The 14,323-nt window shown below is 54.1% G+C and overlaps 1 protein-coding gene across 1 annotated transcript in view; it reads left to right on the forward strand.

Moving 5' to 3' along the window:
- VIPR2 (vasoactive intestinal peptide receptor 2) overlaps positions 3,630-14,323 on the forward strand; it is a 70,030-nt gene continuing 59,336 nt past the window's right edge. The window contains 2 exon segments of the mRNA NM_001195117.1: positions 3,630-3,730; positions 6,363-6,462. Of these exon segments, the coding sequence (NP_001182046.1) occupies positions 3,668-3,730; positions 6,363-6,462 (163 nt within the window). The 5' untranslated portion in view covers positions 3,630-3,667.

Consider the following 14,323-nt stretch of genomic DNA (forward strand, 5'->3'; position numbering starts at 1 on the left):
CACCAGCCTGGCATTTCTCTCCGAAGCAACTTCACTCTCCACTGAGCACCAAGCCCCAAGGCTCCCCTTCCTGGATCACCAGGTTTCCCAGCTTCCGACGGGGGAGGAGCCCATCAGCTTCCACGTCAGAGATCTGATTCCCCCCACTCCCCTCTCAGAGGTTGGCCACAGGTGTGGGAGCACCTGAGAACTCGTGGGTGCCCAGGCGGGAGGATGGGGAGGTAGCTTTGCCCATGGCTGTGTGGTCCTGGGCAGAAGAGCCCCCAGGATCAGGAGACAGAGGTGGGGTCCTCGTGACCAGAGCCCGGGACAGGGACCCAGGCTGCTTGCAGAGGTGAGCCCAGCAAAGCCAGGGGGAAGCCCGGCTTGGGGGCCAGTGCCGGGGTGCAGAAACAAGACCACCAGCCCTCCTGCATCTGGCACCAGCAGAGGAGCCCCCCCCTCCCCAGCCCTGGGGACACAGAGGTTCGTTCCCTGCAAGGGGGAGTGAACAAATTCCTGGAAGAATGGGCATTTAATCAAAAGACACAGAGGAGCTTAATTGACAATATAAGACCTGCCCACCGCAACGTGAGTGGGAAACGTGAAAAAGGAAGGACGTGTGAGTATGTCAAGACCCTCGTGCTGTGCATCCACAGCGTGTTAAATTAAAAAAAAATTTTTTTTTGGTCTTTTTTAGGGCTGTGCACATAGAGGTTCCCAGGCTAGGCGTCCCATCGGAGCTGCAGCTGCCAGCCTATGCCACAGCTACGCCCGATCCATAACCCACCGAGCGAGGCCGGGGATTGAACCTGAGACCTCATGGACACTAGTCGAGTTATTTACCAAGGAGCCACAACGGGAGCTCTGAGATGTGTGACGTTTTTACCCTTGTGTAATCTGCCCTCCCCTGGGTTCGGATCGTTTGTCAGGCCATCAGGTCTCCAAACTGGGCATCTTCCTTGCTCTGATGCTTTAAGGACAGTCCTATTCCTTGGCACTTCTGCCAAGGTCTTGTCTCTGGTTGAGACGCTTTCACACACACCCCCCCCAAGTTTCATCATGATTTGTCACTGCTACCATTTTCCAGCCCCATGGGGACATTCACTCTTTCACGATCGTCCCAGGAAAAACGGGCTCCCCCTTCTCCCGTTTGCCTGTGTCTTGTTATTGCCTAGCTCTTCCTCCACGTGGCAGACCCCAGCTGCTGGCCTACGAACTCCCACCGTGGGAGAGAGACCCTGGGTCTTGCCTGCTCCCATGAAGCTAAAGTTGAGAACATAGGATTTGCCGAAATGATCTTTGGGGTCTTTTACTTTTGGGTTGTTTTTTTTTTTTTTTAGGGCTGCTCCCACGGCATATGGAGGTTCCCAGGTCACCTCGGAGCTACAGCTGCTGACCTACATCGCAGCCACAGTAACGCAGGATCTGAGCTGCGTCTGCAACCTACACCACAGCTCACGGCAACGCCGAATCCTTAACCCCCTGAGCGAGGCCAGGGATCGAACCCTCCACCTCATGGTTCCTAGTCAGATTTGCTTCTGGGGAGCCACAAGGGGAGCTCTAGGATTTGCCTAAATGATCTTGAGTCCCACGGTGATCCTCCGGGTGAAGGGTTGGCATCGCAATTCTCATTTACAAGGCCCTTGGCTCAAAGTTCATTGTTTGTCCAGCTTCAAAGAGTAAGTCAAAGAAATTGTTTGTTAAGGTGAACTCAGAGTCAGTGAGCTTCTGGATCCCAAGCTGCATACTCAGAGCCCTGATCTCACCCAGGGTCCAGATCTTACTCAGGGGCTAGATCCTGTCTCTACTACTGTTCCCACCAGAAAGACTGATGATAGACAAACGAGTAATAGGTGATAACTGATGGATAGACAGACAGACAGACAGACGGATGAAGGACAGATGATAGATGGTTGATAGAAAGATACTAACGGATCTTTTGGGGGGTGAGGTTGGGCAGAGAGAATACAAATGATAAAGCCAGGGAGGTAGGAATTCCCGTCGTGGCGCAGTGGTTAACGAATCCGACTAGGAATCATGAAGTTGCAGGTTCGAGCCCTGGCCTTGCTCCGTGGGTGAGGGATCCGGCCTTGCCGTGAGCTGTGGTGTATGTTGCAGATGCGGCTCGGATGCCGCGTTGCTGTGGCCCTGACATAGGCCGGTGGCTACAGCTCTGAGTCGACCCTTAGCCTGGGAACCATATGCCGCAGGAGCAGCCCTAGAAAAGAACAACAACAACAAAAAAAGCTAGGGAGGTAAAACTTTAAGAGCCGAATCTAAATAACTTTTGTCCTATCCTTACTCTTATTCCTCTTCTATCTATTCCTATTCTTATTCCTATCCTATTCTTATTCTAACTTTTATGTTAGTTTAAACTTATTTCCAAATACAAAGTTAAAACCGGAGTTTGCATTGTGGCACCGAAGAAACGAATCCAATTAGAAACCATGAGGTTGCGGGTTCAATCCCTGGCCTAGCCTGATGGGTTAAGGATCTGGTGTTGCCATGTGCTGTAGTGTAGGTCGCAGCTGCGGTTCAGATCCTGCGGTGCTGTGGCTGTGGCATAGGCCAGAAGCTGCTGCTCCAATTCGACCCCTAGCCTGGGAACCTCCATAGGCCGTGAGAGCAGCCCTAAAAAGCAAAAAAAAAAAGTTAAAACCACAACAAAATGTGCTGTTTGTTCATTTTCAGTGCTTTTCCATTTGTTAGGTAACACTTAGCCCCCTCTGCTACACTGGGTCTTCCAAATGTTTTGAAGCAGGTGCAGGATGAGGCAGGGTCTGGGCTCCTGCAGCCCGCACCCACCCACCTCCCACTTCCGAAGCTGGGGAAAGATGAACTGCGGGTTTGACACAGGCTGGGGCTGCCCCCACCAGGATGCACGCCAATCTTCTAAATTTTCACGCGTCCCAACAAATCCCACTGGCTTCCAAGGCTCCCCCTGCCTCCCCGCCCTTCTGCCACCCCCGTGGGATCTTTAGGTTGTTTAACGAGGACACGGTACCGGCAAACCGGGGTCTCTGATCCCAAAGTGGGTCACTTCAGAGTCAGTCGCTCCTCTGGACCTGGGAGCCCACTTGTGCCCATCCCCTCACTCTCTCTGAGAGGCCAAGAGATGTGGGGAGGCGGCTTCGGGGTTGGGGGCTGCGGGAGGAGCGGGGGCAGGGGGAACCAGAGTGAAGCGGGATGGGGGAGGTTGGGGGGGAGAAGGGAGCGTGTGGCAGAGAGACTCCGGATGGAGGGAGCGCGAGGGGAAGGGGGCGAAATGGGGAGGCCGGGGGCCTGGGAAGGGGCGGGGACGGAGGCGGGGCCTGGGAAGGGGCGGGGACGGGGGGACCTGGAAAGGAGCGCGGACTGGGGTGGGGGGCCCTGGGAAGGGGCGGGGACGGAGGCGGGGCCTGGGAAGGGGCGGGACGGGGGAGGCCCGGGAAGGAGCGCGGACTGGGGTGGGGGGCCCTGGGAAGGGGCGGGGACGGGGGAGGGGCCTGAGAAGGGGCGGGGACGGGGCCCCGCGGAGGAGGAGGGGGCGGAGCAGCCGGCGCGGGGTGCATCCCCGCCTGGCGGGCGGGGGACCAGGCAGTAGCTCCTGGGCGCCGCGCGCAGACCTCGGGAGCCGGGGAGCTGGCCGGGGAGCCGCGTCGCTGCGCACCGGCAGCCAGGCCCATGGTGGTGCCGCTGAGCCGGGATGAGGGCGCCCGCGCTGCTGCCGCCTGCGCTGCTGACCTGCTGCGGCTGGCTGCTCGCCCCCGTGAGTGCGCCCCGACCCCCTCCTCGTGGCGCCCCATCGCGTCGTCCCTCCCAAGAATGGAGCGCTCCCCGCGCCGGACTGCGTGCGCTCCCGAGTCCGGGCGCGGGACTGGCGCTGAATCCCCACCTGCCGCTGGCCTCAGGGGAGAGGGGGCAGAGCCCTCCGGAAGCTCTGGACCCTCGCCGTCAGGGCGCAGAGAACAGAGCTCTCTCGGCCGGCCGGGTCTAAGACGGGTTGGAAAGATGCATCTGCCCCCTCCGCTCCGCCGTCCTGGGTTTGGTGGGAACGGGATCCAGTTTCTTGCTCGACGCCCTTTAAAGTGGAGCCGGTCAGGTCGCCTCCTCCCGGAGGCTGTGGCCCGCGAAGCCGCTTCACGGGTCATGGGACTCCTCCAGGGGTCGGGGACAGGGCTGTGGTCACCGGCGCAGGCTTCGCATTTCAGAGGCAAATTGGAGTTGCTTGGTCCTTAAATACGGTCCCCTTCCACCTTCTAGTACTGTTACTGCTTTTTGTTTGTTTTCGCGTGTGTCAGGGAGATGGGATGTGACTAAAGAAAGTTTTTTGGGGAAATAGTCTGCTTTGGTTTTAGGGGGTGGTTGTTTTGGGGTTTTTTTTGTTGTTTGTTTTTAATCATTGTTTAAGAGCATTGGAGGAACAGAAGATTGTTGAATGACTGCATTTATAGATGCCTTCATCTCAAGACTTCTTCCTTTTATTTGAAGATCTTTAATAAAATACCAACCCTATTCCCTGCTTTCTTTTCTCAGGGACTGGAGACAGTGTTGGCCTGTGTGTAGGCGCACGCATTTTATGTCTTGGCCAAATCACTGCCTCTATTGACTCATAGCCTGGGTAAGGTTGCCTAGTCAAGGATGGAGCTATTTAGGGAAAGCTGTAATTGATGGGGATATTTCGGTTCTAGGAGCAGCAGCAGGGACCTAGCCCACCCCCAGGGCTGCCAAGCTTCTTTATCTCTTGTGAAGGCCCGCCAGGTCTTTCTTCCTCTCGGGAATCATTAGTGCCGCCTAACTCATGCTTTGAAAGAGCGAGTTTAACAGCATCGGGAATTATTATGGTCCATGCTGCTCTAATTTCTAGGAGGCCCCCAAATACATCATATTCCAAGAATGTCAGGTATTACGGTGTCTCTCAATACCTTACCAAAAATCCATTTTTCTTTTTAAGAAGTCTGTATAACTTCCCTAATTCTGTAAATGTAAGCTATTGCCTTTTCGTGTGTGCAGAATCTGGCCTGCCTGAAAACCAGGCGTGCGTACGTGCGTGCGTACACCGCTGGTTGCCCGGGGATGAGCCCGGTGTGGGCACCCGAGCTTCAGATCTTTTCTAAAAAGGAGGAGGAATGTGGCAAAAGTCTTCAGCATTACGTTTCTTCTCTTCATTCCGTTAGGAAATGTTATTCCCGGTTAGAGTTCTAATAAGTCTAGGATAACTCAACCTAGAGGGCCAGGATATATGCACGAGTATGCTTTTCTTTAGTAACAGTAATATTTTGTTCAAACACGACAGTGGGGGGCATCGCTCCAGCCTCCAGTGTGCATGTGTCTTAGGGGTGGGAGGTGGCCATAAAAAGAGAGACTGTCAGACTTTGGTGAAAATAGAGACCCGAGAATATTATCTTTTCAGACGGAAACAGCATGCAGTTTTGTCTCTTGCAGGCATTCATAAACAATATTACTGATCGTGTCCCCTCCTCTTCCACTACTGTGATGCATCCTGACATGAGGTCCCCCCCCATCCAGTGCTGGGGCTCTCCCCCAGGCCCCTCCCTACAGACCCCCCAAAGCTTTTTGAAAAGCTCCTTCCCACCAGATTCTCAAGTTCAGTTTTGAATGTGACCTGCAGCCTCTAAAAATAAAGTTATCCTATTAGGGCTTTCCAGCGAAGGCAGAGGCTGCTCTTCCACAAAGTATGCTGGCGTCTGGGCTTGTATGCGGTCATTAAGGGCCGTCCTGGACTAAACATGTATTTACTTTGATTAAATCAAGGGCTATGAAATGGAGGACTCGAATAGTGAAAGATTATTGGATTAAAGACCTCTATGGCCGCCAAATTAGTCCTCGCAGCCTACCGTGTGTTATGTGAATAAGTTTATTTTCCTGCCCCCCAAAAAGAGTCTATCAGGTTTCATACTTGTTTAGTAATTTCTATACAAAATAAGTAGTGAAGCTTTTTTTTTTTAAATCACCACGCCAAAAAATCAAGGTGATACTTTTAATTTTTTTTTTTTTTTTTTTTTGGCTTTTTAGGACCGCATCTGTGGCATATGGAGTTTCCCAGGCTAGGGGTCTCATTGGAGCTACAGCTGTCAGCCTACACCAGAGCCACAGCCACGTGGGATCCGAGCCACGTCTGCCACCTATACCCCAACTCACGGCAACGCCGGATCCTTCACCCACGGAGCAAGGGCAGGGATCGAACCCGCAACCTCATGGTTCCTAGTCGGATTCGTGAACCACTGAGCCAGGACGGGACCTCCAAGGTGATTACTTTTAAATGAGAGTTAGTTTGGAAGCAGTTTGGGATGGTGAGGTTCGTTGGGCTTTTATGTAGAATTTTTGCTTGACTTTCCTCTTAGAGTGGCATTTTTCCTCTCTCTTTCAACCTTGATCAGGTGAACAGCATTCATCCAGAATGCCGATTTCATCTGGAAATACAGGAGGAAGAAACAAGATGTGCCGAGCTTCTAAGAGCTCCCACAGAAACCTACAAAGGTAAGGCAGACACGTGATGTGAGACCTGGGCCCAGGACAGAGAAGCTGACCTGCAGGCAGCTTGCCCCTCCCTCGGGAAACTGGCGTGGAAGGTCACCCGTGTCTATAAAAGGAAATCTGTTTCCACTGTTTTTAATGAACTTCTGGCAAATAGCATCGGGAGGAGTGGGGATGGGGTCCGGGGGTAACAGAAACCTTTTAAAAGAAAGCCTCATCCTGAACAGAATTAGCTTCCGTGTTTTGAGATAATAGCAACAGTTACTAAAATAATTTCATGGGCATTGCTATAGTTTGCAAAAGCAACTCCCTTGTACACGCAGTGAATATTGATGTGATTTCTTGCATTTTCAATTCGTAGTTACATTGTACATCATTTTGATCCAGTTAAGCAGGGTGGAAATTTATTAGAACATGAGACTTTTGTTTTCCTGAAGAACAGACCTCATCTGAGTTCAGTGACAGGTGCTGATTTTATTTCTCCAGGTCCCAGAAGCAGGGCTGGGACAACATGCCCTCACCCTAGGCACCTTCACATGCTGTAAACGCTGAAGTTTCTGGGAAAACACCCAGATTATAAACAGTAGCAAAACCTTTTTGCCCTTTAGCTTTCTTCTCTGGTCTGTGTCATTTTTTTTTTTTTTTTTTTTTGGTTCTCGCCAAGAAAAAAATTTCGAGTCCAAGTCCGATCATGTGTTTGAAGTGGGGTGTCCTGCAGAGGGCCTCGGCGAGGCAGCCCTCCAGGGTAATCTTGACTTTCCTAGTAGCCACATTGAAACAGGTGAAAAGAAACAGGGGATTTCAATTTTAAAAGTATATCTTATTTATCCAGATACGGCCAAATTGTTACCCCTTCACCTTGAAGTCAATATAACATTTTGATGAGAAATTTTCTCTTTTTTGACTGCACATCTGTTAAAGCCAGTGTACACTTTTTGTTTTTTTGTTTTGTTTTTTTGTCTTTTTTGCCATTTCTTGGGCCACTCCCACGGCATATGGAGGTTCCCAGGCTAGGGGTCTAATCAGAGCTGTAGCCACCGGCCTACGCCAGAGCCACAGCAACTCGGGATCCAAGCCACGTCTGCAACCATCGGATCCTTAACCACTGAGCGAGGCCAGGGATCGAACCCACAACCTCATGGTTCCTAGTTGGATTCGTGAACCACTGCGCCACGACGGGAACTCCAAGCCAGTGTGCGTGTTGCACTCACATTCGGACCACATGTTTCAAGTCTTTCGATGCAGCTCTAGACCGGCCCTAAAATCGGCAACCTGGGTCCCTTAACCTCATCCCCCCTGGAGCCTCCACTCCCTCAGCTGAGAATGCAGCCTCGGGCCCTAGGGCTCCTTCCAGCCCTCAAGATCTGTGGTTCTGCTGTGCACACGTGTCCTGAAAGTCGTGTCTTCCAGAAGGTCTGGTGGGACTCTGTCCAGAGGAGGGCAAGCGAGGTGGCTCAGCTGCACCCCCAACACGGGCCGACGTCCATCCTGTGCAAAGCCACGTGGGACCCCTAGCCAGCTGCTCGTGGATAGACGGGTCTGGATCTTGCCATGCCAAGGACAAGACAGTTGGCATGGCCCCTGAGATCTGGTCCCTTCAGAGAACATTCAGAGGCTTAGGGGAGCCAGATGCTGAGAGGAGACGGGCTGAAACCCTTCGAAGCATCTGGTCGGTGGCCAAGGAAGCTGGGTCCTGTCAGCACAGCCGGTAGCACCACCCGCGAGGCCTGGGCAGGGAGAGGGAAGGCAGGACGCTGCCCGCCACATCCACAGTAGGTGACCCGCAGTAGGTGACCGCCTCATACCACTATCGGGCAGTCACATCGTGGGCCGTCAGGCTTCTGCCCCAGTGGCATCTGCTCGGGGCGTGAACTTGCAGAAAAGGTGGACACAACCACCTCACGTGAGGGCATTGGCAGCTCCGCTTTTGCTCCCCAGGGCCCAGCACTTCCAATTCCCGCCACCCTCTTCAGGACAGGTGTCCCAGGCCCTCTGCCCCAAGCTCTGGATGCAGGCGGACACCCCCATGCCAGGCAGGGGAATTGTACCACTGACATTCCGACCTCAGACTGTAAGCGGGCAGTTTTATTAGTGATGCCCCCGCACCCCCACCTGGCCCTCCCCTGGGGAGCTGCTCCCTCTTCTCTCCCCCCCCCCCCGTGTAACTAGTGTTTTGGGGAAACGATCCGGAACTATTTATTGTCCTGGTGCGTCTGTCTTGTCCCCTGTTCATCAAGAGCATTTTGCTGACAAATAGAAAACTGGCACAGCAGGCTGCAGGGAGCACTTAACTTCTTGAAAACGGAGTTTGGCCCTGACTTTCCCTCCAAGGAGAGCCCTCGTGCTTGGTCAGGGTTGACTGGATGCACATGGAGCACCTGCACTTTTGTGTCCAGGACTCACCTGGACACCTGCTGCACCAGGAGAAACAGCAGGTCCAGGGGAGGCTAGTTCTCCCTGTGACCCGGGAGGGCCTGGGCCAGGTCCCTTTGGTAAACAGATTCCTTGCTGCTGGTCAGCTCACAGAGGTGGACTGTGGCCTTAATTCGCTCAGACCGATGCCTCTTAGGAGTTCCCGTCGTGACGCAGTGGTTAACGAATTCGACTAGGAGCCATGAAGTTGCAGGTTCGATCCCTGGCCTTGCTCAGTGGGTTGGGAATCCTGCGTTGCCGTGACCTGTGGTGTGGGTTGCACATGCGGCTCGGATCCCATGTTGCTGTGACTGTGGTATAGGCTGGAGGCTACAGCTCCGATTGGACCCCTAGCCTGGGAACCTCCATATGCCGCAGAAGCGGCCCTAGAAATGGCAAAAAGACAAAAAAGAAGAAAAGAACAACGCCTTTTAGTTCCACTTGTTCCAAAGGCATGAGTCAGTCCCTGGTCCCTGGCCAGCTGTTCACGAGTGTAAGCTGTTGCCCTGCGGCTGGACAGGGATGACACTTGGGTGGGGATGTGGGGGAAATGCAGGCACTGAACCTCCCAGCTCCCTGTTTTTACAGAACGTTAGAAACGCAGACTTCGCAGTTCCTCCTGGTGACTCATATCCATGAGGATGTGGGTTCGATCCTTTGCCTTGCTCAGTGGGTTAAGGATTCGGTCCTGCTGCAAGCTGCAGTGTAGGTCACAGATGCAGCTCAGATCCAGTCTTGCTGTGGCTAAGGTGTAGGCCAGCAGCTACAGCTCCAATTCAATCCCTATCCTGGCAACATCCATATGCTGCAGGTGTGTGGCCCTAAAAAAAAAAAAAAAAAGAAAGAAAGAAATGCAAATTTTAGGAGTTCCCATCATGCCTCAGCAGTAGTGAACCTGAAGAGTATCCATTAGGACATGGGTTCGATCCCTAGCCTCGCTCCGCAGGTTAAGGATCCGGCGTTGCCGTGGGCTGTGGTGTAGGTCGTAGACGCGGCCGGCTCGGATCCTGCGCTGCTGTGGCTGGGGTGTAGGCCGGCAGTTACAGCTCCGATTCGACCCCTAGCCTCGGAACTTCCACATGCTGTGGGTATGGCCCCAAACACACACACACACACACACACACACACACACACACACACACACACAAATGCAAACGTTATATCAAACATGCCACTTCCTAAAAGTCTGCAACTAGTGCTTTTTACAAAGTTCTGCGGGAGCCAGGCAGACTTCCCATGTGGGTGCTGCCTGGAGCTGCCAGGTTGTTTTCCGCGTGGGGGCTGCGCCAGGCTGCCCCCACCCCGTGGAGAAGCACTCGAGTTGCCGGATGGGCTGGGACATTGCGGACACTCACTGGGGTTCCTCGCAGGCTCTTCTGCCTGGTTGGCGTTCCTCGGGGTGACCTGCGTGTGACCCATGCTGACGTGCTAGATGACAGGACGGCAGCATGACTGGCACAGCCTGTGAAGATCTTGGCATCAGCTTGAGCAGAAAGAACTTGGGGGGTTAGATAAAGGCCACCCAACGACTGCCCTGCTTGGAGCCGTGGAGAAAGGTGCCAGTCTTTTTTGCGATGACACGTTTAGTCCTTGGACATTTTTTTTTCTTTTTTTTGCCTTTTTGCCATTTCTAGGGCCACTCCTGCGGCATATGGAGGTTCCCAGGCTAGGGGTCTCATCGGAGCTGTAGCCACCAGCCTACACCACAGCCACAGCCACGCGGGATCCGAGTCGCATCTGCAACCTACACCACAGCTCATGGCAATGCCAGATCCTTAACCCATTGAGCGAGGCCAGGGATCGAACCCACAACCTCATGGTTCCTAGTTGGATTCGTGAACCATTGCGCCACGACGGGAACTCCATGTCCTTGGACATTTTCTTATGGTGAAGGCTTTCTTAGTACCACGCTACAGCTAAAATACCTGCCCCCAAATCATGTCACCTTCGCCCCATAGGAAGAGCTGGCTGACAGCCAGCAGCCCTTCAGAAGAAAGAGGCAAGGGACCATAGCCTGGCCTGGCCACCCTCAGCTCTCGGCAGAGAAAGGCACCCTGGATCCTAAATTCCCTTTATTTCTTTTTGCTCTTTGAAATACACGCGGCTCAAATGCCAGGGATATAAATAGGCGTGAGTTCCCAGAGCGAAGACCCTGCAGAGGAGCTAAACTGGCCACACAGAGGCAGGTGCTGGATGCGACGAGTGACCAGGCGACCAGTGATCACACCCTGTACCCTTAGCTTCGCGATGTTGAAAGCGAGATGAGCCTCTGCAGGTCTGTAGGAGCCACTTTTACATTCCATAGGATTAAGAATTTGCTGTGAAAGAGCATCAGAAACTCAGAAAAACTGGTTCTCAGTTCTAGTGAGGTGTGCGTCTCACACGGAATTCTTTTTATTACACGTTGAATCTAAAACAAACGGAAGGAGTTCCCGTCGTGGCGCAGTGGTTCACGAATCCGACTAGGAACCACGAGGTTGCGGGTTCGATCCCTCGCCTCGCTCCGTGGGTGAAGGATCTGGCGTTGCTGTGAGCTGTGGTGTAGGTGGCAGATGCGGCTCGGATCCCACGTGGCTGTGGCTGTGGTGTAGACCGGCGGCTACAGCTCTGATGAGACCCCCTAGCCTGGTAACTTCCATAGGCCAAGGGAGCAGCCCTAGAAAAGGCAAAAAGACAAAACAAACAAACAGAAACATGCAAACCAACACCCAATTTCAATTCTAAATCCCTTTAAGGGATTCACTTCGTAAAAAAGAAAAGCCTGGGAGGCAGTTAGGACTTTGTGACTTAGTATTGATTCGTTGCTAAAACGGACTTAATCCTGCCAAAGAGAACAGCTAAGGCAGGCTGTCCCTCCCGGGGCTTTGCGGGAGGCTGTGAGTCAGCTCTCCAGCCCTTCCCCGTGTTCCCGCCTCACACAGGAACTGCCCTGGGACAAGACATCGTTTTGACCTAGATCCGAGGGACGGTGGCCCGCATCCCCGGGGGGCAGGGCAGTGTCTGTGTTTCCTCGATGGTTCTGCAGTCTGAGCCGTGCGGTGAGGTGCGTGGCCGAGGTGGGCCTGACAGTGAACGCTGGCTTAGGACCAGAGCCCTGGGAAGGGCTACACTGCAAATTTCCTCTACTTTGACTTTTTTTTTTTTTTTTTTTTGGCTTTTTGGCTTTTCGGCTTTTCTTGGGCCGCTTCCACAGCATATGGAGGTTCCCAGGCTAGGGGTCCAATCGGAGCTGTAGCCACCGGCCTACACCACAGCCACAGCCACGCTGGATCCGAGCCGCGTCTGCAACCTACACCACAGCTCACGGCAACCCCGGATCCTTCACCCACAGAGCAAGGGCAGGGATCGAACCCGCAACCTCGTGGTTCCTAGTCGGATTCGTGAACGACTGCACCACGACGGGAACTCCTGCTTTGACTTTTTAAACCAAGGGTGCTGGGCTGACTTTGATCCACTTGTCAAGAGCTGTGATGCGTTTGGATTTTGCACGCGCCCCCCTCAAGGGGACAAGTTCACCTGCCCCAGCTTCACGGGTGCCTGCAGAGGACACAAGACCCTGGGTTAGAGACCGTCAGTTTTATTGCTCCTGGCAGAGTAAGCGCTGCAGGCTTCCCTTCCCCGAGTCCCACAGGGGCTGTGCAGAGAGACCCACTGTGCATTTGTGTCCTAGCTGAGGAGATCCCAGTGTCACCAGAGGCTGCCGGTGCTCCTGCCCAAGCGTGGGTCCCGAGAAAGTTGCTGTCTCTGTCCCCGAGGTCAGCCCAAGGGCTTCACTGCCTGTCTGCCAGGCTGTTGGCTCTACAGACATCCTCCAGAGGCATCTGAACAAAGCAGTCTGTGCCTCTTCCCACGACACGGCCGTGCAGTGTCCCCAGCCCCGGGAGGGTGACTCTCAGTAGTATTGGACATCCTTCTCCTCTTGTCCAGGGCTTGCAGTGGCCTCTGGGCCACAAGTCCCTGTTGTGTGCTGTTGGTCCCTTTACCCCATTGTCCACTGTCCTTGGAGCCATCCTACACCGAACTTGGCAATGAAAACACATACCAAGGACGCTTTGGCTAAACAAATCAATGAAAGATGTCACAGCAGGTATCAAAGCAACCTAGGCACAGAGAAAAGATGCCATACATGACGGCAGGTGTGTCCCCCTCTTAGAGTCCTGTGTGCATGTGTGTGTGTGTTCCCCTCCCCTTTTCACTGTGCAAAGCTCTGATCTGCTCTTTGGAGTTTGCTTTTTTTTTTTTTTTTTTTTTGTCTTTTTACCTTTTCTAGAGGTGCTCCCACAGCATATGGAGGTTCCCAGGCTGGGGGTCTCATCAGAGCTGTAGCCACCAGCCTACACCACAGCCACAGCAACGCGGGATCTGAGCCGCGTCTGCAACCTACACCACAGCTCACGGCAACGCCGGATCCTTAACCCACGGAGCAAGGGCAGGGATCGAACCCGCAACCTCATGGTTCCTACTCGGATTCGTGAACCACCGCGCCACGATGGGAACTCCTCCCACCCTCCTTTCTATGCTGTGCTGAGTCTCTGGTGCTGGTGACCACAGGACGCGGATCCACCGCTGCTCATGCTCTCCTCTGAGCGTGCCCTTCTGTCTTCTGTGTCCCACTTGGTGTCACACAGGCCATGGCCTGAGAATGTCCCGCCGCTCCTCCTGCTGCTGGGGCTGGTTCTGAGCTGCCACACCTCTGGGCAGGGCTGCAGGGGAAGGCCCAGCCCGGCCTCGGGTACCATCTCCCCGTGATGGGGAAGCACAGGGACCCCTGCGCCCGAGCTTCCTCCAGGGACCCCAGGGCACTGGCTCACAACAGTCCCTGGTGCTGCTCGAGGGGGCAGAGTTCCACGCATCTGCCGCGCGCGCGCCCTCCCTCCAGTTCCTGGTGCTTTGGTGGTGCCCGCTCTGATTGTTTGGGCCAATTGCAGCCCTTTCTGGCCAACTTGGGCAGTTGAACCTGTTGGCTTTTGAGGTTCTGTAGAGTTTTGTGGGTCCAGCACTAGGTCTGGGGTTGCCTTGGAGCCTGCGTGGCCTTGACCTGTTCTCGAGGTGGTGGGGCGAGCTGCCCCTGCTGCGGCATCGGCTGGTTCTGCCGGTCACAGACTTTTCCTTACATGAGTTTCTTGCGTTTATGCCAGGCTGAAAGGTGATGAGAAATTGGGTGGGACGCGCCGTCCTCTCTGGGAACCAGGAGTCCAAGTCCCTGGGGGTGAGCAGGCCCAAGGGGACTTGGGCTCCACGGCCAGCAGTAACGGCATTCTACCTGGAACAGAATCGGACAGCGGTAGAAATCTGGCTGCGGGCTTGTTCTCCCTTTCCTTGGAGATGAGACAGAATAAAGCTGAACGCGAGGGGGGAGGCCACCCAGAGGAAGGGAAGCGCTTCCATCCTAAGCTTATCGGGGGTCGGTGCTTTCATAATTTCCTATCACCTTGGCATGCATTGGGTTTTC

Source organism: Sus scrofa, chromosome 18 (genome assembly GCF_000003025.6).
Source record: "Sus scrofa isolate TJ Tabasco breed Duroc chromosome 18, Sscrofa11.1, whole genome shotgun sequence".
NCBI lineage: Eukaryota > Metazoa > Chordata > Mammalia > Artiodactyla > Suidae > Sus > Sus scrofa.